General features: G+C 51.9%; 5 protein-coding genes across 5 annotated transcripts; 3 read left to right on the forward strand and 2 right to left on the reverse strand.

Moving 5' to 3' along the window:
• Positions 1–763: 763 nt before the first annotated feature.
• Positions 764–1,408, forward strand: MAA_03875 (FAD-dependent pyridine nucleotide-disulfide oxidoreductase; the record flags this gene model as incomplete). Its single annotated transcript, XM_007821873.1, has 1 exon — positions 764–1,408. One exon carries the CDS (start codon positions 764–766, stop codon positions 1,406–1,408), a length of 645 nt encoding a protein of 214 aa, XP_007820064.1.
• A 1,270-nt stretch (positions 1,409–2,678) lies between these two features.
• Positions 2,679–4,232, reverse strand: MAA_03874 (MYB-like protein; the record flags this gene model as incomplete). Its single annotated transcript, XM_007821872.1, has 1 exon — positions 2,679–4,232. The coding sequence occupies one exon, from the start codon at positions 4,230–4,232 to the stop codon at positions 2,679–2,681; it is 1,554 nt and encodes a 517-aa protein (XP_007820063.1).
• Positions 4,233–5,876: 1,644 nt separating this feature from the next.
• On the forward strand, positions 5,877–6,763 carry MAA_03873 (DNA-binding domain-containing protein; the record flags this gene model as incomplete). The annotated part of the gene is made up of 3 exons (XM_007821871.2): positions 5,877–5,938; positions 6,179–6,503; positions 6,674–6,763. The coding sequence occupies 3 exons, from the start codon at positions 5,877–5,879 to the stop codon at positions 6,761–6,763; spliced, it is 477 nt and encodes a 158-aa protein (XP_007820062.2).
• Positions 6,764–7,989: 1,226 nt separating this feature from the next.
• Positions 7,990–10,166, forward strand: MAA_10952 (uncharacterized protein; the record flags this gene model as incomplete). Its single annotated transcript, XM_011412897.1, has 2 exons — positions 7,990–9,212; positions 9,284–10,166. 2 exons carry the CDS (start codon positions 7,990–7,992, stop codon positions 10,164–10,166), a joined length of 2,106 nt encoding a protein of 701 aa, XP_011411199.1.
• Positions 10,167–11,751: 1,585 nt separating this feature from the next.
• MAA_03872 (Sep4b) lies at positions 11,752–13,379 on the reverse strand (the record flags this gene model as incomplete). The annotated part of the gene is made up of 2 exons (XM_007821870.2): positions 11,752–12,793; positions 12,916–13,379. 2 exons carry the CDS (start codon positions 13,377–13,379, stop codon positions 11,752–11,754), a joined length of 1,506 nt encoding a protein of 501 aa, XP_007820061.2.
• Positions 13,380–17,639: the final 4,260 nt, after the last annotated feature.

The raw sequence follows: 17,639 nt of genomic DNA on the forward strand, positions 1-17,639 counted from the left end.
ATAAGTAATTTATAAAAAAAATATTAGCTAATAAGGCTTTTTAAAAAAGTAAAGCTAGTCTTAAACTAGCTATTTTAGTAAAGCTAGTCTTGTATAAACAGCCTAAGCTACTATTACTTTATCTACAGCCTCGGTTCCACGCCGTGAGCCCTACATGTGCTACATTAGCAGGTTTCCCCAAGTCTTGGCATTCCTGTACGATTGTTGCTGGCACGGTGACTCTGTTCTATGGTGCACCAAGATGCGTATAGCCTCACGTTGGAACCTTAACTCTGTCCTAGAAAAACCGCTGCAGCAATAATGCTTTGCGTCAAGATACTCGCACCACCGGTCCGGAATGCCGCGACCAAGTACCTAGGTAGACTGCCAGTCAGCCTTGCATGTCGCATACCGTTGTTCACCTGAACTGTCCCACGCGGCGTACCAAAGGAATCGAGGGCCTGTCCTGGGAGACTTGCGCTAATGCGGCTCTAGACTTCCGTGAGCTGGTTGTCGGGAAGCCATCCGAGACGGTGACGGCGCACCGGCAATGCTCCCGGAGGCTTCAATCAGCAACGTCGTCCATGATGGTGGTGCGGGGGCGAGACGCCGTCATATCTCCGACTCTCATTATCGAACACTCAGCACGCATGACAACGTCTCTCAATCATAAATGGCGGCCACTCCCGTTCCAGAATCGACACGCACATTGCTAATAAACCTGCCAGCGATTCCAACTACAACCCGGTGCCGCCACCGTGAATCGGATGGACGTGTTGCAAAAATGCTCGAGCCAACCGTATACCAAATCAGGCCAACAAAACTTGTGCCCAACTCACCCAAACCGCTCCTCCACTACAAGGGCTACTTCAACAAGCATGGGAAACCCGATGCAGCCACTATACACGACGCCTTCCAGCGCAATGGATGGAATGTGCAATGGGTAACAAGATACGGCAAGTACCAGAGATCGCACTACCATCCCGAGACCCACGAGGCCATGGCAGTTCTAAGCGGCCCGGGCATCATCCGCTGGGGTGTAGCCGACACAGACGACGACGGGGACAAGCACACGTACGGCACGGCACATGAGGAGGGGGCCCTGCAGACGGAAGCAAACGTCGGCGACGTCTTTGTCATCCCAGCCGGCGTAGCACACAAGTCCTTCGATCCCCAAGCCCCAGAGCCGGACGCGCAGTGTCTGACCGGGGGCTACCACGGCATTGACGGCGAGAACCCCCGAGAGACTGTTGGCCGCGTGCCGCTCTCGGGCTTCACCATGATGGGGGCGTACCCTCGCGGATGTTCATGGAGCTGGGCAGAGGGAGGGGACCACCTGGCTCGATTTGAGGCGGTATGGAATGTGCCTCTGCCGACGCTTGACCCCGTGATGGGTGGTGAGGGTGGTGTAGGCGCGCACTGGAAATGAAGGCTCTCGTACTCTCATGACGCTTATTATTGTTAATTCACGCGAGAGACGCCTGGTGGCGGATGGGCTTCCGTGCTGTGAGTACGTGGCTGTGGTCTGGAGCTTTCCCGCAAGACGGTGCCTTGGGAGCATCGTTGCGTAAGTAGCCAACATCGGGGGTTTTCCCAATCTGCCCAATCCGCAAATAGTGTCTAGCCACTGCGTACATTGTACATTGAGCGCGTTTTGATCGAACCCACTACAAAAACCCAGCGGATTGAGTGCAGAATCAAAATACAGCTTCCTGGGGGAGGGCATCTAGCAGGAATAGCGGTGATGGAGTTTCACAGCAATGGCCGGAGGAAGAGGTCGACTTGGAAGCCCAACCAAGTACGGCGTCTTGTCTCCTCCCAGCAGTCCAGGACGGGCGACTTCAAGGCGAAAAAGAAAAAAAAGAAAACAAAAAAAGACAGACTTTTCCCGTCATAGCCCTACTCTCTACAAAGGGACATTCATTCATCTGGCCACAGATGTAAACCTGTGCATACACGCGGTAGAAATAAATCTTGCGCACAATCCCCAACCCTCATCTTCACATGCCAATTTCAGACCCAAGGGACTTGTCGAGTCATGCAACTTCCGGTCCTCACGAAGGACTTGCTCCACCGGACCCGTGGTCTCCCCTTACCCCCCTTGGCAATGCTCCCGAATCGAGGCTGCCGGCCCTTTGGCATGTGAGAATTGAGATTCCGTCATTGACTTTTCTCGTGCTTCTGGATTGGCAGGGGAAAACAGCCCAATCAACTGTGACTGGGCTAGCACATGCTTTCGAGGTGGAGTGCTCGTACGTACTTATCATTTTGCACTTGGTTTTTTTTAGATCATGTCTACTCCGTACTATAGAGTGGAATCAGTCTGAAGCAGTGTTGCTCAGACGCAATCGCCTCGAGATTGCCCCATTGTTTCTTTCCGAGGGACCCTGTAATCTTCCAAAAATCCAAACGCCGAGGTATATTTCTTCGTATTAGACAGCGGGTACCAGGCGAAAAAAAAAACAACCAGACTGTCATACGATGCCATGCTCACTTTCCATGCTTCCCCCCCCTGTCCAGTCTACTCTATTTTGACAGATGACTTTATCCCCAACTCCGTCCCAAATACCAAAAATCGTAACAATTCGTAGAAATACAATGCCATTCGGTCCAATAGCAAAGTCCCTGATTGCCAACCTTGTGATTGATATGATGCAAAAACCCAAAAATGCTAGCCAGCTCAGCCCCGGACGGAGCAGTTACCTGTCCCGGCGCGGCTCTGTAATGTATGCTGGGGGCGATGAAGAACCAGGAGAATAATCTGCGCCGTGTCGTACAGGTGCCTGAGCCATCTTGGAGTCGTCAAGCAGCAGCCTTGAAATGTCCATCTCACCGCCCATGAAGTGAGGTCCACTGGCCTCACCAAAATCAAAGGTTTGCGGTGGCTGAGTATAACTGGACGTGTCAACCACGTGCAATGGCCATGTTGGTAAGTCCTCCTTGGCGTTGTTGTGGCCGGATCGAACAACCTTGGATGATGCCTTGGATCGTTTTAGCGAGCTGTCGATGGACATGGTAACGGAAGGCTCAAGAACGTTGCTGCTTCGAGGGGCATCTTTGGAGTTAAAAGTGCCCTTTTCAATGCGCTGGTAGATGCTAGGATACTTGTTGCGAACGCGGTCTCTCAAATCCGTAGGCTGTCTGCTAGACAGGTTGAAGCGAGCATCGCGCTGGATTTTGGTCCAAGCAGGGCCATATATATCCAGCCCCTCCAGGATCTCACGATCGTCCTGCTCGGTAAAAGGGCGCCGTTCACGTCTATGTGACTTCTTGAACGGCCCATGAATACCCAATTCGGCCAAGTCTTCGAGCTTCTTGCGGTGGGCACGGCTCTTCCTGGGCTTAGCAGTTGAGTCGGACTCGCCAGCCTCTTTTGGCGAAGGCGAGTCCTCGATAAGAATGTTCTCGGCATGAATACCCGACTTGGTTCGACGTCCAATCTCTTGAGACGCTGCACGCGGTGAGCCGGCCTGCGAGGAGGACTTGCTTGAACCGCGCAGCTCCTCCGGACAGCACGTCCTGAATCTATCCTTCAGGTCACCGGCAGTTCGGTCGTTGAAGGTAAAGTCTGGGTCCTCGAGGATGCTGGTCCATTTGCCAACTCCATGGCGATTCACACCGAGGAGCAGGTGCTTTGTCTCCTCCTCGGACCACTTTCTGCGAGGCTTGGCAGCCCGCTTTCTGCTCTTGCCTGACTTCTCAGCCTCGGGAGACCGCCTGGCGCGGTCCTCGACAGCTCCATGTGCGGCGTAGTCATTGAGAAGTCGTATCTGGCCGGCATCATTCTCATCGTATGCATTTGATACAATTGGCGGAAACAGAGCAGGGTGGCTTGGGGGTTCGAGTAGCCCGTTGATAATGGGCGGCATGGCAGGCGCCTGCTGCGCCGACTTCTGTCGCTTCATGGGCTGGGGCAGCTGGACGAAGTCATCCTTGATATGGATATTTCGGCCGCGCTTCTTGTTATAGGCGTCATCGGAGGCATCACTCGAGTCTTTGATGGCTTTGGAGCGGCCACGGGGTGACGGCTCCGCGGCTTCGTAGTCTCCAAGAAACAGGCGCAGTGGATATGCCGAGGCGCCGCTTGGCCGGTCAGACCGGTACGCCGCATCAAGCTCGAGGCGAGGCAGAGGTCGCTCTGTAGAAGTCGGCAGAGGCAGCGCGTGCAGCGGAGGGAGGTCAGCATGGTGAAGCTGAGGTGTAGATGTTGACTCGTTTAACAAGTGAATCAGGCGAGGTTCGATGGTGGCCATCTTGGGCTGTATGTGCCTTCTGGCTTATATTGCATTGGGCAGAGGAGTTCATAGATGGGACGGGCCAAATGTCAAGCGGCGACAAGACGGGGGGGGGCCAAGATATATATTAAAGAAAGCTGGGAAGGGCCTGTCCTCGGGACGCAATTTGTATACTTTGTCAAGGTGAGCAAATGCCATGCCAAGCGGCTCGGTGGTGTCACCTATTGTGGCATGCAGCTTGCTTTGTCACAAGCACGTGAAGCGGACCATCACATGGGACGATGGCCAGATGCCAGATGCCAGCGACCGCCAGTCGCCAGTCGCCAGCCCAGTTGCCAGAGACGGACAGCGGCGCGGAGGGTTTAATGCTGCGATAGTGGGGACAGGAGAGCCACTGGGAAGGGGCTGGAGCAGACTGGAGCCGGTGTCTTCGGCAGCTGGCGCCAGGCAAGCGCCGGCCCTGGCTATTGCCAAATTGATAGCTTTCAGTTGCGCCAGGGGGGCGTGCAGGTCTGGTGTCAACCAAGGCAGCTGGGTGCTGGAACGGCGCCTGATAGAGCCCTGTCAAAGGCTCTAAGTCGGCGTCGAGCTACCAGCAGACTCATGAGGCAGGTACTAGCTGGGCTTCGGCAGCGGGGCTTCGGCTGAACAAGCGACATCGTTGATCTCGACAACAGCTGCTGCTGCATCTTGACTCTTGAGCCTTGAGTCTCGACCCCGAGTCAAGCATCCCGGGTTCGCCCCCAGCGACGCCCATTCTCATGCTGCTATGTACACTACAGAATGGCCCATGGCCCAGCGGCGCTTTGCACATCGGTGTTATCCGTCAATATATTGCATGTGTTGCGTGCATCCGTCTCCGCGATCCCGACACTTGACGACCAGAGCCAGCAGCGCCAGACCAATATTGCTACTGACTTATTCCACAGTTGTGCTGATGGTACTTGGCGCTTCGATCAATTCCGTGCCAATGACCACTCTCGGGCATTGAATGCATCCATCATGGCAAGGCCAGATCAGACCAACGGCACAAGTGCCAGCCATATCTGACAGATGAGCCAATGGCCTCGAGCATCACCAACACCCGTTGTAGATCCATTGATGCAGATGGCTTGAAAGAGTCCGGGGGGTAGTGCTGACAGTGATGAACCACCCATCATTGCCAACGCCTCGACGCATCAACGCATCAACGCCTCCAAACTCATTATGGCATCCACTTCGATAACGCTGGGCCGGCGGCGAAGAACCTTCGTTCGATGCCTAACCTGATCAGGGGGGCGAGGTGTCAGTGTGTTCATGCCTACAGGGCCTCGCCGTAGCTTCGGTCAGCGTCTCTGCTTTTGGCTTCGTATCCCGCCGCCGAGGCCAGGATTCTTTGACTGCGGGCCACGGAGCAAAACACTCGTGTCAAAGTCTAATCCGGCTTGGAGACTCGGACTTGACACTCGTACGACTGCTGAAGCTGCGACGTGCCACTCAACTAATTTATCGACCGAGTGATTCATCACACACTCGTCAGCTATTGTTGCCGAGTCGCCTTGTCCAGGGCCTCTTTGCCACTCTACCTGTTCCCCTCTCTCCGTTTCTGACAAACAAGAACGCTTAATTTACGAGGACGCTGTCAGATACCGAGTGCTTTGTTTCTCTTTATTGCCTAGCAGCATGGCTTCGTGTCTGCCGACCGTCCCTCGGGTGACATTCACCGTTATCGAACCCATCTCGCTGTGAGTACCACCGCGGCCCCTGGAGGCGTCGTAAATTATCAAAATCTCCGGCTCCGACCCCAAGGCAAGACCGCATCCACCATCCAGATTCCAGACCCGCAGTGTGTTGACCCCGTCTGGTGCCTTTGTCCCCTTCCCGCGGCTTGCAGCAGAGTATAGCAAAAGGAGCAGGTCGAGTAAACAAGGCACAATGCGCAACACCTGATAAACGACCAAGATAGCTAATTGACCGGGACACAGCGTGGCTGGCTTCCTCGGTGCTGTCAGCGACCCCGCCTGGTTCGTGGCCCAACAGGTCCCTCAGAAGCTGGTTCCTGCTGCCGCCGTCGCCGAGAACAGCATCGTCCTAGCATGGCAGCTCGGCAATCTGTACCTTCTCATGGCCCTGGTGGGCCTCTTTGTCCTCAACTCAACATCTGAGGTCAAGGTTGTGCGAGGCTACCTTTGGGCGCTTTGGCTGGGAGACATCGGACATGTGGCTTTCAGTTGCTACGGTCTAGGAAAAGCACGGATGATGAATCCCTCGGGATGGAACGTTATGGCTTGGGGCAATATCGTTTTCACCGTAAGTATATCCCTTTTAAATCTCACCTAAAAACATATCCTTCATCTTGTACATGTACTATACACATGTAAACCGATGATATTAAAGTCCCCCGCCTTTCATTCTTCATGAGTGTTATCACATCTCACCGGGTCTCTCCTGCTAAACAAGGGTCTCTCATATCCCCTCAGGCCTGGTTATTTTCGATGCGCTCTGCCTATTTTCTCGGCATCTTTGGTCGAGATAAGCCAGCCGTATCCACCCACAAAAAGTCCACTTAATGGTCCGGCAAGTCAAACCCGAGGTCGACAGCCGAGCATACGGCTGTTCTAACGGGCATAGGACAGGGCAATGAATTAGGAATAGAGATTTTGCTTGTGCTCGAGCCCTCGGCCGAAGGGTGAGAGGATGGGGGCCTTTGGTGATGACACGGTCCGGTTCCTGAACATCCCGAATGATGCAAGACAGTCATGGTGTCGTGTAAGTTTGAAAAGAAATGAGGGGGAAGTGGTGTGAGCCGTGTGGCATATGCGGTCATTATCAAAAAACCTTTTGGAAAGATGGGCAGATGGATTATAGAACGGGACCATGATACTATTGTCACATGCTGCCCAATGGCAGTCACTGAATAGGCAAGCACAATGCGACGACTGGTGTAATTCGTGTCAAATACTCTGTAAACAAGGCCGGGTGGTATGCTGTTCTGCGTTTATTACCACTCAAATTCATCAGATCATCCGTGCTTGCTTGACGGCCATTGTGGCGCTCGACAGAATCCGGCATACATAAACAGCAATAACGGGCTTCCTCGCTCTACTATTTGACTATTTGCATGTGCCAGACGCCATTAGATGCTAGGCAAACTTACCTTATCCTCCAGGCTAGGCTGAGGTGGATACAGAGAGTGATGTGACTATGGCGTACTCCGAACGCCGTACTCCGGGCGTCTACTCAGTCCTTTTTCGTGTGCATCGTGTGTTATCTTGCGATTTGTGTGTGATGAGCGCAAGGTGTGCGCCACTTAATAATACACCATCTCACTCCGCAAGCCAATCGCAGGCGGCTGGGCAAGGTGAGCCAATTGCCAAGACCGGAAGCCACCGTCAGCCAATCATATCATGCTATGTGGGGTCGGACTCTGCAACTCTCCAAAACAAAAAAAATTTCATTCCGTTGCAATATTAGGGTAGGGGTTAGGTTCACGAAACATCGGGTTAGGGTTCCCCATCTCTCAACCATCTCGTACATTCAGGTGCAAAAACATCAGGCCTCGGGTGAATCATACGGTCAAAGTACACCGAGACAGCTTCAATTTATCCGACGAGTGTCCATAGCCAGCAGCAACAGGAAGGTTTGCTTCGCCCGCCTCCGTCCAGTGCCGCAGACTTCACGCAGGATTTTACGTGACGCTCTTGGCTGTCATCATCACATCTCGTTGTATCACGTTGTATCATAACTTTGCTTGCTTTCGTTTCTTGGAGAGCAGTACGATAACGCGGCTGGAATTATGGAAACGCGCACAAGAGGGCGGAGACGAGACAATCCTGTTCCTGAGATTGCAGGATCCCCTCAACAACAGATGAGCCCGCGAACTACGCGACGAACTACTGCCACTGCCAAGGACACCATTACATTCGTAGAGTATTATGGCTCTCTTTCTAAAGACCCTATTCCTCGCCGCGGCGCCCAACAACGAAATGATGCAGCTAGTATTGCTAGCTTGAGTTCGAGGCGCAAGACGCGTAGCGAGATTGCCGAGGATGAGGACGAAGAGCTTGAAAGCTCCCAGCCTCAACCCGAGGGCGACTCGTTGCAGGAAGATTCTCTGAGCCCAGATGATGTGGAAAAACATCAAATCATGGCATCTCTCTTATCAGATTTCATAAGAGCTACAGAGGAGCTTCAACGTCGTCTGGTCAACGGTGACTACCAGAACAAAGTGTTTGCTGCAGTTCTTAAGTCGAAGCGCCGCACATTTCATTCTATCCTGGAAAATTACCTTCCATCCAAAGAATTCTCTTCATTTATCGATCTTTCTTGGGTGGAAAGGCTTAGCAACCGTACAGATGGCGACGCCAGAATTCTCAATGCGTCCTCATGCGCCAACATCGTCACCGCACTCGACGGTATTCAGCACATTAAGGATAACACCATCGAAGACATTCTTCCTGTTCTGAAAGGCCTCGACTCTGCTTTTATGCATCTTTTCACCTCCGAGGATAGCACTGAAGATCACTGGAAGCTAGCATTGGACCTCCGTACATGCTATTTCATTGAGGCGTTGGCAGCCCAAGGGGCACAATCTGATTTGGAGCAGACAGTTGTGTCTGTGTTTTGCAAAGACACAGACAGCAAAAATTATCTCCATATCCTTACCCACGGACCGTTTAAAAGTTTAACAAGAAAACATGTGACGGAAACTAGCGATGACGAGGATGAACTGATATCAAAGCGAGCAAGTGAACTATACACAATCGCCTTCCAGAACAAGAAGGATCATGGTCTGGGGCGGTTGCGCGAATCGTGGCCGCTGGATCGAACACTGAAAGAGCTGTCACAATGCCTTGTTCAATGGTATGTCAACTCGAAGGACGCCGAAAGAGGTCAAAAAGCAGGGCTCAATGAGCAAACCGAACCGGGAAGAGAATCATGGCACGATGCTGAGGAGACTATTCCCGACTCTGTTACAGAATCGCAGCCAATTATGCGCCCTACAGGAGAAGAACCAAAGTACGTTTACGCACCCCATCCCTTTTGATTTTTTCCATCCAAAAGTTTTTTTTTTAACGTTTACTATTCAGGGGGGCTTCTTTGTTCCAGGGAGCAAAGTCTCTTAGAGATCTCCAACCCGGACCAAATCGCAACCAGGTAGTCCCTCCCTCCAACCAACAGCATCACAACAAGACATCATCCCCTATACCATCCGACTATCCGGAAGATGAGACGAGAGACCTTCTACGCAGCGACGTGATCCGGGGCCCAGCTCGAGCTCAAAAACGAAAGCGCAACAACAATGATGATGAAGCTGATGACGACTACGACGACGACGACGACGACGACTTTGAAGACGACACACGTGAAGTCCCTCCATCCCGAGTCTCGCAGATCAAAGCCCAAGCCGCCGTGCAAGCAGCCAAACGCCAGCGTCTTCCCACCAACCCGCCTTCACGATCCATGCCTCCACCCCCTCGGCCAACCTCATCGCAGCCACCCTCCACAGCCGAACCAGACTTCGAGATCATCAAGAAACTCAAGAGCGAAGCCATTGCCCGCGCCCGCGCCCGTGCCCTGGACTCATCGCAGCACCTGCCGTCCTCGGCCCATCCATCATCATCAGCCATCACCACACACGCCATCGCGACACCCGCCAAACAGCGCTACGTATGGAGCAACAGAGATTGCAACGTGCTCCTCAGGCTCATCAAGGAGAGGCACGCCGCGTGGGCCGCCATCGAACGAGAGCACAGTGGTGAATTCGAGCACCCCCGTAACCAGCAGGCGTACCGGGACAAGGCGCGCAACATGAAGGTAGACTTGTTGATCATGGACGCCGTCCTACCGACTGGCTTTGATCTAGTCACGCTCGGCAAGAAGGAGATAGCAAGGTTATTAAGCCTAGGCAAGAATCCATATAGAAGGGAGCACGAGCAGGAAAACGGAATGGCCCTCAACACTGATATTTAAGATTGTAGGGATATGTTGATGGTTTTTGTCTGTTTCGTATGGGTTCAAGGTGTCTATTAGCTCTGTATGTATTTTTTAATGTCTGCATTTTTAAATTCCTCGAGGAGACAAGGGTTAGAAGAGTCTCAAGGATCCGTGTCCCATTTTGTCAGTATACTTGAGTGTTCCGATACTCGCATCATGCTTGTAATATCACTTTGACTACAGCGCGAAACAATTCACACTTCATACTTCCGCGTTCATGAGGCGTTCTCGTTATATCGCAGTTTTCTGTATACAGGACATTGTGATGTATGGCAGTGCAACTCGGGACGGTGGCTTGCTCAGCTTTGAAGTGAAATACGGACCGCATTCTCCTAAATGCCACAGGTCAACTATGGCATCCGCAACTACACCACACTCAGAAGTATCACCACGCTTGATACAACACAAAAGCGGCTGGCATAGAAATATCTTTAAACCACTATACACAACAACTAGCATTCTTGCCCGCCGCTCACAAACCAATTCACACGTCAATCAATCATGTGCAAAATCTGTCAAATTGATCAGAGAGCCACTACTCTACAGGCAAGCCTTGTCAATTCCACCCAATTCACATGCCCGGGTCATTTCCCACCTCCGTACTTTCCTGTTGTCGAGATACGAGAAACGGCCCTGGGAATATCCTTCTCAGTTCCGTTGAGAGAATCCACTCGTCCGGTTGGCAATCCACCACACTCACGGCATCGAGGCCAGAGAGCCAGCCTCCATCCATCATCCATCCCATCACACTTTCTGTTCGCCTCAACCCCTATTCCACATCTGAATTCTTGGCGAAACCCCCAATCATTCTTTTGTTGATGACGGAAAGCAAAATACCTACAAAGAGAAAGAAAGAGAAAAAAATCAAAAGTTGACACACATAGTCGATAATAGTACCGTGCCAAATCTGTTGACGGTGAGAAGAATATAAGAGTGAAAAAAAATGTGAAAAAAAAATCGTTGCGTTAGCTGAGATAGACATCGCGGTTGTTCCCCGACCCTGCCCGTCCTGCGAGAAAAGTACCACATGGCAATCAGGAACCATGAAAACCTGCATGTTGACCATGGACGGGCATATTTAGATGTAAGGGCCGCCTAATATTGTTCACAGAAATAACGCAAAGCGCGTCAGACAGCTAGACCTGCATCATCCTTTGGGGAAACTGCGTTCGGTGCACGCTGATTAGTGATAGTCGGTAAGTAGGGTGTCTTCTCGCCAGATTGTCCGCGTTTGGAATAAACATGCTTGAAGGAAAAGGCAGAGGTATGTCGCAAGCTGCGTGTAAACAAAGAAATAGTCGAGGAGACTTGCTCCAGTAGTTAATGCAAAAAAAAGCCGAATACTCAGACAATTCATTAGCGCCAGCAAAGGACGAAGCTCGTAATGTCGCGGGGTATGATGATATCCGTAATGGTAGCTAATACAAGCCAAGCACGAAGCGCCATCTTTGTCGAATTCGGATTCGACCTCTTTTTCTTCTTCCCTTTTTTTTTTTTTTAGTTCCGCCTCCTGCGCCGCTTGCTGGCATCAGATTTTCATGACAGTGAGCAATTGCATCATCTATCGATGACGATAGGGCAGGTCTCGCAGCTTCAGACGATTCGTTCGCCATCCTTCATACCATTGCTCTCGACTGGCCTCACGCAACTCGCCTCGCCACTCCGAGAACACTGCCTCCTTCAAACGCGTGAAGTCGCAATGCTGCTCATTGTAAGGATCGGCAAATCCCCAAGGGAACTGGCGACCGATCACAGCAGGTTCGTACAAATCAGGGCTAATGATGGAGAGGGGCAGGAACGGGATCTCATCTTCCTTTGACTCCTCCTGAGCTTTGTGGCGACGGATGGACTGGCTTGACAATCGCTTGGAGTTTGGAGAACTCGGTAAAGAAGAGTTTGCATCTTTTGGCTCACTGATATCCGGAACAGCAGCATCTTCTTCCTCCTCATCAATCCTGTCGCTGTCCTCATCCAATCCGAGCGCCTCAAGCGGGTCCAGGTCAGCTTTCTTGATGCTGTCCCAAACGCATTTCTTTAGCACATTCATATGCTTGGTAGTGATGGTGTCTGCTTTGGCAATAACTGGAATCACGGTGGTCTTGCGGTGGAGACTGCGCAAGATTTGGAGGTCGAGGTCGTCGTCAAGGGCGCCAGACGCCGCCCGAGTGCGTGAATCATTGCCTTGGTGACCAGTCGCTCTGTTTCGGGAGGCGGCAATATTACGATCGAGGCGGAACGGATCCAAAATCAAGAAGACGGCGTGAATGTGGCTGTCCTGAACACCGGGGGATCGCACAACCTTCATCTCCTCTGCAAACGTCTCCTCGAACCTGCTCTCGAGAAAAGCGCTCAGCTCCCTCAATTGCAAATCCACCAGGTTCTTTTCAATGCCTTCCGAATCCCACAAAGTTAATCCAATCCGCTCGTTATCAATCTCGGTTTCCATGAAGTGGGGGACAAAGTTTCCCGATGCCGGAGCTGGAATGTTAAAGTCATCGTCGTCAGTCTTCTTAGGTCGCTTTCTAGGCGGAAGAGCGAGTGCAGTCTTGAGAAATTCGAGAAAGGAGGTCTTGCCGGCGCCAGGGGTTCCAATGACTAGGATACTACATTCCTAACAGTTAGAAGCGATGAAATAAGCTGAGACAAAGAAACAGGCTTTTGTCCAATTTGCCAAAAGGAGCGACGAGTGACTTAGACACTGCGCCGTGAATGAGGGGCAGCTCACTTGAATGGAGTCGGATCCTTTCTTCTTCGAACCCTCCTAGGGCTGTTGATGGAGCTAATAGCACTGCTGGCATAGCTGTACCGTCCACGGTGAGTCATGCTCTCAGTTCGAGCATAAGGGTCGAAGGCGTTGTTCGGAATCGGTGGCACTGGCGGAGCAGCGTTTGATATGTAATTGCGAGGTTCATTGGAGGCGCGCACATAATAACCACCTGAACTCGAATTGGAAAGACTGTAGGCCAGCTCAGACGGTTGCAGCTCCCGCGGAAAGGTATTGGACAATTTTTCGGTATTATTGGCGAATTCGGGCAGCTTTGGAGGAACTCGCGCAGCCGCTTGACGCTGGCGCTCCAGCTCAGCCTCTCTAAGGGCTTGGGCCTTCTTGCTGCCTTTGCCAAGATCACCGCTCTTGCTCCGTCGAAGCAACATTCCGAAACTGGGACGACGTTGTCGCAATTCGTTCATTACAGGAGTAAGTCGGGAAGGCGTGAGTAGGAGCGGTCGAAAAGAGTGTGATGGCTTTCATCAATGACAACCTGGGCGACGGATCCACGCGCGGTCCGCGCAGCTCAGAGTACAGGAGGGGAAGGAAATAGAACGATGCAACCAACCAGGGGTCAAACGAATTGTGGAATGATTTGATGATGCGCCGCCAGAGAAGAAGGGGGCGTAGTGTAGTGTTTTGGTTGCGCCCAGGTTCTAGCAGGCCAAGGAGCACACACAGATAGGCACCTAGCCGCCGGTTTGTGGTCGATGGCGGTTGGCTCGCGGGAGGCTGGGAGAGAGGTGATTTGTTGGTGTTGAGTAGGAGTGCGTGGATGGGTAGTCCACGCAAGAGACTGAGGACAAGCTGAACGAGTCGGACACGAGCCCAAGACTGGCCTCTGCCAGGTCAAAAACTCGCACCGAAGCGTAATGCAGTTGAGCAGAGGGGCTTGGAGCCTTGAGCCTTGAGCCTCGAGCCTTGTGGAGATTAGGGGATCGCTTCTCCAGACTGGACATACAAACGGCCCTGGCTAATACTTGACGGTTTAAGCGGCCGGTGGTGGGTTGGGTACATGGACAACTGCCACGAGTGTCAAACGGCAAATTTGTAAGTCGGGGGATCGGCCACTGGAAGATTGTCAGAAATGGGAGAAAAGGGCGAAAATGCAACCCGTGACAATGGTATAGCACCAGGTGGCGACGCAGCACGAGTCGAGAAGAAGCCCTTTCTTGCGAGCACCTGGGAACACACACACACACACACACGAGCAACCTGGGCATCCAACATCCACAAAGAATCCAGGACACCGGGACCCAGGCCCCAAGACCAAGCTAGATGGAAGAGCATGATGATCGATATGCTTGCAACAGTGCTCTCCACAGGCCTCCAGGCTCCCACTCCCATGCTGGTTCAGATGACCCCTTGTCAGGACGCAGGGACCCATCACCCATCACCCATCATCCACCCGGCCAATTAGCCGGCTTACGCCTCATCCACTCAGGAGCCGTATGAGGCTGTTGGCCCAATGTCGGATGGAGGGTATGAAAGAATAGGGGAACATGTCCAGCCAGCTGCAGACCGTTTCCTCCATGGCCATACATTCTGCAAGTTCGAAGTGGGCATCCGAAGGAGCTAAGGTTTCGGTAGCGGCGGAGACTTGGGGGCAACGGGGACGCAAAGTTCGACGCTAGAAGCAGCTAATTTGACCTTTGTGCGTGGAGTTGGTAGGCTAACATGGTGAAGGCGGTTGAAGATGCTGCACATGTGTGTTGTCTGGCGGTCGCGAAAGCAGGGGATCGCCAGGGCTCCCAGCTAGTAGATTGGACGACAAGCGCGAGCGATCGCCTGAAAACAGGCACAAGGAGCCGTCAGCACCCTGTTCCGCCTTTGGACATTTCAAATTTCGAGCTGGTTCAAGCTGATGTAGCAAGCGGCGATAAGAAAATGCATGCACATGCGCCGTACTCCGTACTCCGTACATGTCCTGTAATTCTGATATTAATTCTCCATCTCTAGCCCACGGGCTGGCGCCTTACCCATATTCCCCGGTGCGAACATTGAATGCGCCTTCCTCTTTCGCAACGACCTTCGCGACAACTGACAGCGTTGGCACTGGGCACGAACCGTTCCTTCCTTCTCGTGCCTTCAATATTGATGAGCCTGACCAGCAAGGGACTTGGTGCACAACACATGGTCACTTGGGTCTGCGTACATATACGGAGTTTGGAGTAGTACCACTTGACTTCAGAATGTTGCCCCGCCCAGTCGTCAATGGGCCGTTTGCCTTCTTCTCCCACGCCATCTCAGCTTTTGCCTTGCGCTTGGTTGTTCGACTGTTACTACTATACTAGTACCGTGAACCAATGTGGAACGCATCGCCAATTACAGCATGATGACTGACTTCTTTTCCATGGCAGGCCAAAGCGGCCACTTCGGCATGCTCGACCAGCTACTACGCTATTGAGACGACGATGGACAACGACTGCGCTTTGCTCGGTCCTTCCATGCTCAACGCGCACAGGTCTTTGCTCGAGATGAACGGAATTCTGGCTTAACTCTGCGCTCTTCAGCCGAGCTTACATGCTAATTTTACTTCCCTCTTCACCAACCATACGCAACATCCTAGCTGGTACGCTACGCTAGCCAGTGTTGAGCAAGATTACACGCTGTAATACAACAATCCAAGACAGCCCGGGTTCAGACTCCAGTCAGGTACTCCGAACGTAGTAGTACCAAGGCACGGCCGCCTGCAGGGCCGGGGATCAAACGCCGCCATCACCAGTCCAAGACGTGTGTCCCGAGAAGGAGGGCCAAAAATAGGGGTCGCTGGAGGAAGCGGCGGCGCCCGTTCCACACGACCACCATCACACGACGTGGGCGAGATGAGTACTCCGTCCGGACTCGGCGGATCGGGATCGCGAATAGATGGCTTTTTGGATAAACAAAGCCAGCATAGAGACAGCTCGATTTGCCCAGCCACAAAGCGCGAATAGAATCCAGCTAAAACATCGTTCCAAGACATGCATGATCTACAGAGTACTGCGTACTACTGAAGCAATCGGCGAACAATGAGGATTCCTTTGACTTCAGAACAATAGATTTCCACTATGAGAAGATGACCCACTCGTCCCTAGCCGTGGATGCAGTTGGCCGTGCCCATTTATTACAATCGATATCATAAATCACGACAAGTCTTGCATGTGTCATCATGTTACACCTGTATGCAACGAAAAAACTTGTGTCAAACCCGCCCTAGAGCTCAACCGGAATTCACCGGATTGCCATGGATCTAGTGAACAATGGGAAGGATAAAAGAATCACATCCTAGTGCACCATGATGCCAGCGCAAGCCAAGATGGCATCCAAATCTTCCTTCGGCCTTAACCGCCAACCATCAACGCCAGCGAGCAGTGATACGGCTCGCCGGCATGACGTTTCAATATCTGCGTGCCAAGGAACTTTTGGTTGCCGCCGAGTCTCATATTTGGACTTTGCATGGAGTGCCATGACTGTCATGAGTGTCATTCACGGCACATGTGTCATGGTTACTCGGTCTAACCAATGACTTACGAGTCGGTGTCGACTGCACTGCTGCAATGTCTTTTGCATGAATTTCTATCCCCAAAACCCATGCCTAATCATGTAAATCATGCACTCCACCAGTCGTCCTAACACTAATGCGTTGTATGTACATACAGCATGTGGACCAAGCTGTTGTACATGCCTTGGGTAGGTAGATTGTGTATTTACTACATTGTGTTGGTCAAGGTATTGCAAGGTCGCCCCCGAATTTCTACTTTTATCATTAGTGATAACTCGTTACGGGCTTGTACGGAGTACGTGTGGCCTCGCACATACACACAATACGACACATTGTTCAACCCGGTTTGCGGCCTGATGCATAATTCATGTCGCAAAATTATAGGACCTTGTCGCCTCTTTTCACTACGGGTCGGTCCGCTTTGTATAACTCTCTTCTTGTTTTAAAGTTGACTTGAGGAGAAAAAAAGTCAATTTGAATTTTGATTTTTTTTAAACAAAAAAAAAATGGAAGGCTTAATGAAATTACAGGAGTCGCTGCAACGCATGCAAGTCCATCCTCGGCCCTGGGCCCCAACCCAATCGGAGCCAGGATTGTCGCGTGTCGCAGGAGAAGTGAAACGACGGGGAAGGCTGTTATGCACCTTGGCTTGTGGGCTGGGCATGGGCATGGGCATGGGAAAGAAAATTGGAGTCCATGATAAGAGGCTGATTGGTGCTCTGTCCGATCTGATATGTTTTGTCTCCCGTCGTCCGACTGCGTGGTAATATCTCATTCGACTACAGAAAGAACATGAGTGCATGCTGGGCCTTGACGGCATTGAAAATTGAAATAGTGGATGATGACGGGGATGTCTTTTTTTCTCGAGTCTATTTTGGGCATTTGGTTGTTCTCCAAGGCATTTAGCCCGTCTTGAATCTGGGCAACTATTAAGTTACGTGGTGTACACCATTTGAAAACCCTTTGAGTTTATGTATTAAGAATATTGAACCCACTGCGGACGCAAGACATGGCGGCACCAAGAACAGATCCCTCCGCCCCCTGAACGGATAGTACCCCGACGAGTTCATCTGTCCGGCTACTCAGTGTTAATCCGGCATATACAGAGCGGTATTTTCTTCTACCCATATCTAGTCTAATGAGATGCAAGTCCAGGTATATACATATATCTCACACCTGGTTGTTGTACACGCTTAAC

This window comes from Metarhizium robertsii (assembly GCF_000187425.2).
Source record: "Metarhizium robertsii ARSEF 23 chromosome Unknown MAA_Scf_3, whole genome shotgun sequence".
Taxonomy (NCBI): Eukaryota; Fungi; Ascomycota; class Sordariomycetes; order Hypocreales; family Clavicipitaceae; genus Metarhizium; species Metarhizium robertsii.